The sequence below is a fragment of the Eurytemora carolleeae genome, unplaced genomic scaffold, assembly GCF_000591075.1.
Source record: "Eurytemora carolleeae unplaced genomic scaffold, Eaff_2.0 scaffold591, whole genome shotgun sequence".
Classification (NCBI taxonomy): Eukaryota; Metazoa; Arthropoda; class Copepoda; order Calanoida; family Temoridae; genus Eurytemora; species Eurytemora carolleeae.
This window is the reverse complement of record NW_019396674.1, coordinates 92626-99906: the sequence shown is the minus strand read 5'-3', so window position 1 is coordinate 99906 and position 7281 is coordinate 92626. Positions and strand designations below refer to the sequence as shown.

Sequence of the window (7281 nt, the reverse complement as noted above, 5' to 3'; positions counted from 1 at the left end):
AAATCCTTTTTATTTAAAGTATGATAATATATATGTTTATATATATGTATAGATATACACATATATACTTTTTACAGAAACCAATTTCTGTAATTTATTCATTCAACTTTTGTAATTTTGGCCAGATTCTCTCAGTTCAACTTCCATACAAAGCCGGTAACTCCCTTTAATTGCACTAGCATTTAACAATATGTTGTTTTATTGACAGTGTTAGTCGTTAAAAAAAATCATTATTGGTTTGCCATTTTGGATTGTTGTTTTTGCGCCACAAACTAAAAAAATTGGATCCAAATTAAGGTCGGCCAACTAATTTAATGGCATCGTTTGTAATTTATTTACAAAAGCGACATTTAAAAACACATCCGTTTCGTTGCTGTTTTCTACATTCATTTTTTTCTCTCAAAAATGACAAATTCCTTTATTAAAAAACTCAAGGGTTTTGTTGTTCGTTAACAGACTTTTCCGTTAATTTTCGAAAATCTTCGTTTCGTTAACAGACTTTTCCGTTAATTTTCGAAAATCTTCGCTTCGTTGCCAGACTTTTCCGTTAATTTTCGAAAATCTTCGCTTCGTTAACAGACTTTTCCGTTAATTTTCGAAAATCTTCACTTCGTTAACTGACTTCTCCGTTAATTTTCGAAAATCTTTGCTTCGTTAACAGACTTTTCAGTTAATTTTCGAAAATCTTCGCTTCGTTAACAGAATTTTTCCTAGCATAAGTTAAACCTCCAACTCTCCATTTACAGACTGGGGCCGATATAGCGGATTCAAAACTTAAACCTTGAAACCTACTGATCTCATAGACCATCTTTTCTAGTTGAAGATTCATTTCTTATAATTGTGGATTCACTTAAAAAGTGGCTAGCAAATTTGTGCTGCGGAAACAATGAAGGAAATTTAGAGATTTAAGCACTTTTGAAGATAAAAATGTCTTCCTTGTTCAGCTAAAGGTTTCCGGGTGCTGTCGTGAATCGAAAACGCCCTCTTACGTTTGAAGTCCATTTAAAATATCTTAAATATCATTGAAAAAAGCTTGTTTCTCATACTTTTTCTTGTTATTTAAAAAAAAATACAATGGAGAGATTTCTTGCTAAATTCATTTTAGCAGTAATGTCAAATTTGAAAAGTCTTCTTCTGTTCAGTGTGGTTTTGGAACTAATTTCCCCTGTGTTCAGTGTGGTATGACAAATAAAGAGCATATATCACATATGAATATGATTAGTGTACACTTCAGTTCATTTCAAGTACCGTGCCGAATATTCACCAGCTACAGGAAGCTGTACAGTACAAATACAGACTATGTTAGGAAAACCGGGACGGTATACGCCAAATGAATGATCCCCTGCTTTATTTATGTGATATAATAACTACGATTACGAATTAAAAGCAAATTAAATTATCAATGATGTTTTAAAAAAGAAAGAACACTAAAAGGATGATAATCCCTCCTGTGACAGCGTTCTCAACTTTTTTTCGCGGATTTCCCACAAATTCCAAGATTATACTCAGCAAAGAGGATTATCTTTCTAGAAACATGAAGAAGAAAACACTCATTTTAGAAAAAGATTTTGTTCGATTTGAAATTTTATAAATAAGAACACTTACAAAAATTCAGCCTATACCCACTTTCATTTTTAGCAAACAGTCCCTTTAAAGTAAAAGTAGAAATACACACAAGTATCAAGTTAATGTAAAACTAGCTTGGGAACCCAGCGCTGCCAAGGTTTCTATCGGTTACGCCCGCCGTTTACCCGCACTTGAACGATTTTACCGGAAATCTTAATTTTTGCTATTAAAGAATTAAAAGACCCACAGAACTAAGGATGGTCTTCTGCCTTCAATATAGTCTTTTAATGGGTTCACAAAGGGTTGTGTAAAGAGACAATTAAGTTTTCAAAGGCATGGGTACATAAAAATAAATCATATAAATTCCGTACACACTTCTGTAAGCCGAGTCCATTAGCGCCTGATCCAATCAGGGTTCAGTCATGTGTTTGTTGTCTATTCTGAACTAATAGAAATAGTTTGGCGGTAACATCTGTCTTTCTATCTCATTATCCAATCAGAGTTATGAATCCTTATATCGGCGCTATCAGTAAATGGAAATATTTACTCCTACTGAAACTACATTGATACAGTTGTCTCTGGAGTCTCATCCTTTGTGGGCAACACTGTATAACTCTCTACAGTTTGCTTAGAAGGGTTCTTTACTTAGTTTTTAGAAAAAACACTAAATATTTCTTAGGTCTGTATTTAACTAGCTAACAGCCTGACACACTGCTTTCCTACTTTTGTATTTATTTTGTTGTGTAAAAACAGTAAATATATAAAATAATTAAAGAGATAATGCACACTTGGATCTTAGATACAGTTGGGGGGTTTCATTTAATTAGATCAGCTTCTTCGGTGCAGGAGTACTTTTATACCACAAGGATTATAATATGTTATGATTATACATTCATTCATTTTTCAGGTTTTTTATGAACAAAATTTGTCAAATTTTATACTCAAAAGAACACATCTTATGAAAAATATAATTGTACTGATATTATAAATTTATCTTTCTATCTTTCTATCTATTCTATCTATATATCAGGCTGTTATCTATCTATCTATCTATCTATCTATCTATCTATCTATCTATCTATCTATCCATCTATCTATCTATCTATCTATCTATCTATCTATCTATCTTTAATAATAATAATAATAATAATAATAACCAATTAGTCATGTATATTTATGGTAAAGGGGTCGACCCCTTAAATATTAGTTTGACCAATATATAAAGTTCCTTCTCCCCTCCCCCATTTTCTTTTTACTGATTTGTCTATGATCGAGTAAGGGATGGATTCTATATTTGATTAGTGAGGGAAGAGGGTTACACAATATCTTTATTACTCTATTCAGCTCAGAGTAAAAATATAAAAGAAATATTCCTGTTTCAAATAAATGCATATCCATATCAATGGCAAATAGATAAAGAGTTCCAATTTTTAAGACTTTTTAGTATTGTTTTAATGTGTGGCCTTTGATTAAACCTCACTATTAACTTACTTATAAGATTTTTAGCCCTTGATATTTAGATTTTAACGCTACCGTTGAAATCTCCGACAGGTCTTTTTTTAATTTATCAAAGCAGAGCTGAACACTTTAGAATGTGATATCCTTAATCCTGATCGGTTAATTAATCTGGAGATTGATAACAAGAGGAGAACAAGCATTATTTAATCTGGAGATTAAGAAAAAGAGGAAAGATCAAGCATTAATCTCGATATCCACCATTCTAAAGTTTTCAGCTCTGAACCCTTTTTATGAAAAAGAATTAACTGATTTCAAACATAAAAGATACATTTCAAACAGTGTTAGTTGCTTATAATGCTTGTCTTCTTAATTTGCATAAATTAAAAAAAAAACATTAATTTATTAAATCGACAGAAAAAAACCGGTTTCAATTGAATCTTGAAAAATGTAGTACAATTTTAAGTGGATCCAACCATATTTGAGCCGCGGCCTAAATTTAAGCCGCGGCTCAAATTCTTTAAATTTGGCCTCAGCTATTTTTAGTTTTTAAGATTTTTCTAAAATATCTGAGAAACTGGACTGAGGTTGTTTTTTAATAATAATACATAATGCAAAATTATTGACAATTTGACATGAAATAAAAAGCTGAACAATTTTGTATACCATTCGTTGACGAACTATCACGTTTTTTCCCGCATAAGAAGCAAGTTTGTTGGATGAAAATGACCTCGAATGCCTTACAATGGATGCACTATCTCTTTCCGTTTTCTTATCTTCTCTCTATAATACAGCATGTCATTTTTTCATTTCTCTTCTACAGTTTTAAATAAATCCTTGTTAAAAGTAATTGTTTATTTTAAACGTTTGTTTACTATGTTCAATTACTATATTGTTTTAGAATTTTAGTTATGTAATTTCTTAACACTTTTGTGCTATTTCGATGAAAACGTTAGAATTGGTTTTCTATACTGGAAAAACTATGATTTTCTTATATAAACGTAGATTTTCCCTAATTTAGAAAATATGTGTTTCCGATCATGGTAACTCAATATTTTTCATGAAATATTAATTTTTCAATTTCAAGATGGATGTTTTCCTCTCTGATGTGTAATATTTGGAATTCAATGGATGTTCATGCCTCCACGGTATCAACATTACATCTCTGTTGTATCTCTGTAGACAGGTATCAACATTACATCTCTGTTGTATCTCTGTAGACAGGTATCAACATTACATCTCTGTTGTATCTCTGTAGACAGGTATCAACACTACATCTCTGTTGTATCTCTGTAGACAGGTATCAACACTACATCTCTGTTGTATCTCTGTAGACAGGTTTCTGGAATATTTTTAATTTTGGACATTTTGTAGCCCTAAACATAAACATTAAACATTTCAAAAATGCAACGTACTTATACTGTTTGTAGCTCTAGAACTAAACATTTTAAAGATGCATGAAATTACAAAGACATGATATTTCACAGACATGACATTTCATAGACATGACATTTCATAGACAAAAGAAAGACATGACATTTCATAGACAAAAGACATGACATTTCATAGACATGACATTTCATAGACAAGACATTTCATAGGTCAAGACAATCAGGACATTTCATTGACACGACATGACATTTTATAGATATGACATTTCATTGACCAGGATATTTGATAATCAGAATATTTTATAGACAGGACAAAGATATGACATTTCAAAGAAATGACATTTCATTGACCTGCTATATTCATGAGATATCAAAGATATGACCAACCTATGAATATGTTAAAAAAAATTGAATTCTTTATAATTTACAATATTTATATTATAATTAAATACATATTTCTTGTTAAAGGCTCTTTAATCTGTACATTATCTTTATATTCTGTTTTCAGCATATTTCAAATTTGAATTAATTCCATCCTAATGCCATGGAAACACAGAGAAAAGTTTTAAATTCTTTATCATTATTATTTATTGTTATTATATATCTATTCTGTACACCTAACAGTACAAAAGATTACATATATATATAATAAAAGTTGAAGTGCCCGACGTTGCCCGTGAAAAAAATTCACCCTTGGGTTCCCTTAAAAAAATGGCAGCCAATTTGGTCCAGCCGTCTGGCCAGCTTTGACATATAAAAATATATATATAAGAGCGAAAAGAATTATTATATAGATTTAAGACTACATGCAATGCAAAACATTTATATAAATGTCATACAAAATTAAAACTAGTCGAAGCAAAGGTGGTTAAACAATGGCTGTGCTCAATCCTAGAGAAAGAATTTTGGAACCCCTCTACCCCCGCACCCTTGTACATGAAATATAATTAGTATTATTCCAGGGTTAGGTTAGGCTAAGACAATATCTGGGCCGAGCGCCGCGTCTAGGACAGACTAGGGGGCCGAGCGCTGCGTCTAGGACAGTCCAAGAATGTTTTTTAATATTTTAAGTGTTCATGAATAATAAAAAAGACATTTTTTTATTTATTTATTGTTCTTTGTTTCAACAGTTTCATAGTTATGTTCTAATTTTAATAACTGTCTTATTTGAACCAAACTTTGCATGCTGAATCCCCCCCAACCCCTCTAACCACCTTCAATAGGGTTAATCCTATTTTTTTGTAAGCAAAAAACTAGACATTTAAACTAAAAACTCATATCGGCTAAAAATATGTATATCTTTATAATAAAGCTCTTCGCTTTCTATATATTGAGGTGTATGTATATGTATATATATATATATTTATAGCTAGCTGGCCAAACGGCTGAACCAAATTGGTTAAAATTTTTAGGTAACCCTTTGGTATCTTGAGAGAAACATAGGCTTAACAAATCTAATTTTTTCCAAATTGTTTTTAAAATTCCACAGGCAACGCCGAGTACTTCAGCTATAGCTAGTATATTATGGTTCTAGCGGGGTTCTCTCCTTATCATACAATAATACACTATGTATCACGGGCAGCAGTAGTACATTTGAATTTCCGAGCCGGATCAACCTTTCCGGTCTCAGTTTGTACTGCACCTAGCTCTATGGACAGGACTAGCCGGTGCAACAAGATTGACGTGGTCAGACTTTATGCTTAATATAGGTTGAATTTACTTTTATACAATAATACACTATGTATCACGGGCAGCCGTAGTACATTTGAATTTCCGAGCCGGATCAACCTTTCCGGTCCCAGTTTGTACTGCACCTAGCTCTATGGACAGGACTAGCCTGTGCAACAAGATTGACGTGGTCAGACTTTATGCTTAATATAGGTTGAATTTACTTTAACTAAAGGGGTAGAGGTGCGTGGTATATGTAAAATAGAGAGATTTATTATGTAAATATAAAATGACACATGATTACATATTTTAAAATATTATATATATACAAAATGTATTTATATGACACAAGTTCAAGACTTTTTTTCAAACAAACTGTTTATAAATATATTACATAATAAAATAAAAAGAAATACATTCAATTAATCAATTGCGTTTTGGAAAAGGCTCGCCCAGTAAGCCTGACATTCGAGATTTGACTTTAAAAAATCGTCTTTTAAATGACAAAGATATACTGATTCGACAATTCAGTCTTGTCCCTTAAAAAACTGTCATTTTCTAACACAGTTGACTAATTAGTAATTACACATAAATCTTCTGTTTTATACTTGATTGTTGGCGGATGCGTTTTTGATGAAAAATTGGCCGCGGTAAAGATAACACTGTAAGTTTAAGCGTAATTTCAATTGACCCTCAATTCAAAGAATGTCTTGCTAGATTCAAAACTTTGACAGATGAAGGATGATGAAAAACTCCGTATTTATCTACATAACAAATCAAATTAATGTGTACTCTACCATGTGGTTGAAAAACTACAGAATAATTATTGTTTGTTTAACGTATAAAATGTTTAGATATTATGCAATAGCCAAGCCCCTGGTTTATCATGATACAATGACAGGTAATATACTAGTTAAAGTTATTCAGATGAACAGGGTTTATTGTTTGTATACCTTCCTTCACTTTCTTCGGACCCATTGAGTGGGAATTTTTGCATTTTTTTTGTAAAACGTCGTTATACTCGAACACTCTCTGTACCTTAATATCCCAATCGAGCTTTTTTTGTTCAATAAAGATGGGGGGGGGGTCTATACCCCCCAATGATTTTTCCCTTAGAGTTGAGTGAGTTATGGGAGTGTAATAAATGCCCGTAGCCCAAATTTTCAAGGCCTACTCATTTAAAACAAATTAGTCCGTTAAA

At 31.8% G+C, this 7281-nt stretch overlaps 1 protein-coding gene across 1 annotated transcript in view; it reads left to right on the top strand.

Moving 5' to 3' along the window:
* The first annotated feature begins 3094 nt into the window (after positions 1 to 3094).
* LOC111707232 (octopamine receptor beta-3R) overlaps positions 3095 to 7281 on the top strand; it is a 32898-nt gene continuing 28711 nt past the window's right edge. Inside the window, exons 1-3 of the mRNA XM_023480292.1 lie at positions 3095 to 3117; positions 4109 to 4207; positions 6935 to 6981. Of these exons, the coding sequence (XP_023336060.1) occupies positions 4113 to 4207; positions 6935 to 6981 (142 nt within the window). The 5' untranslated portion in view covers positions 3095 to 3117; positions 4109 to 4112. The remainder of the gene's footprint in view (positions 3118 to 4108; positions 4208 to 6934; positions 6982 to 7281) is intronic.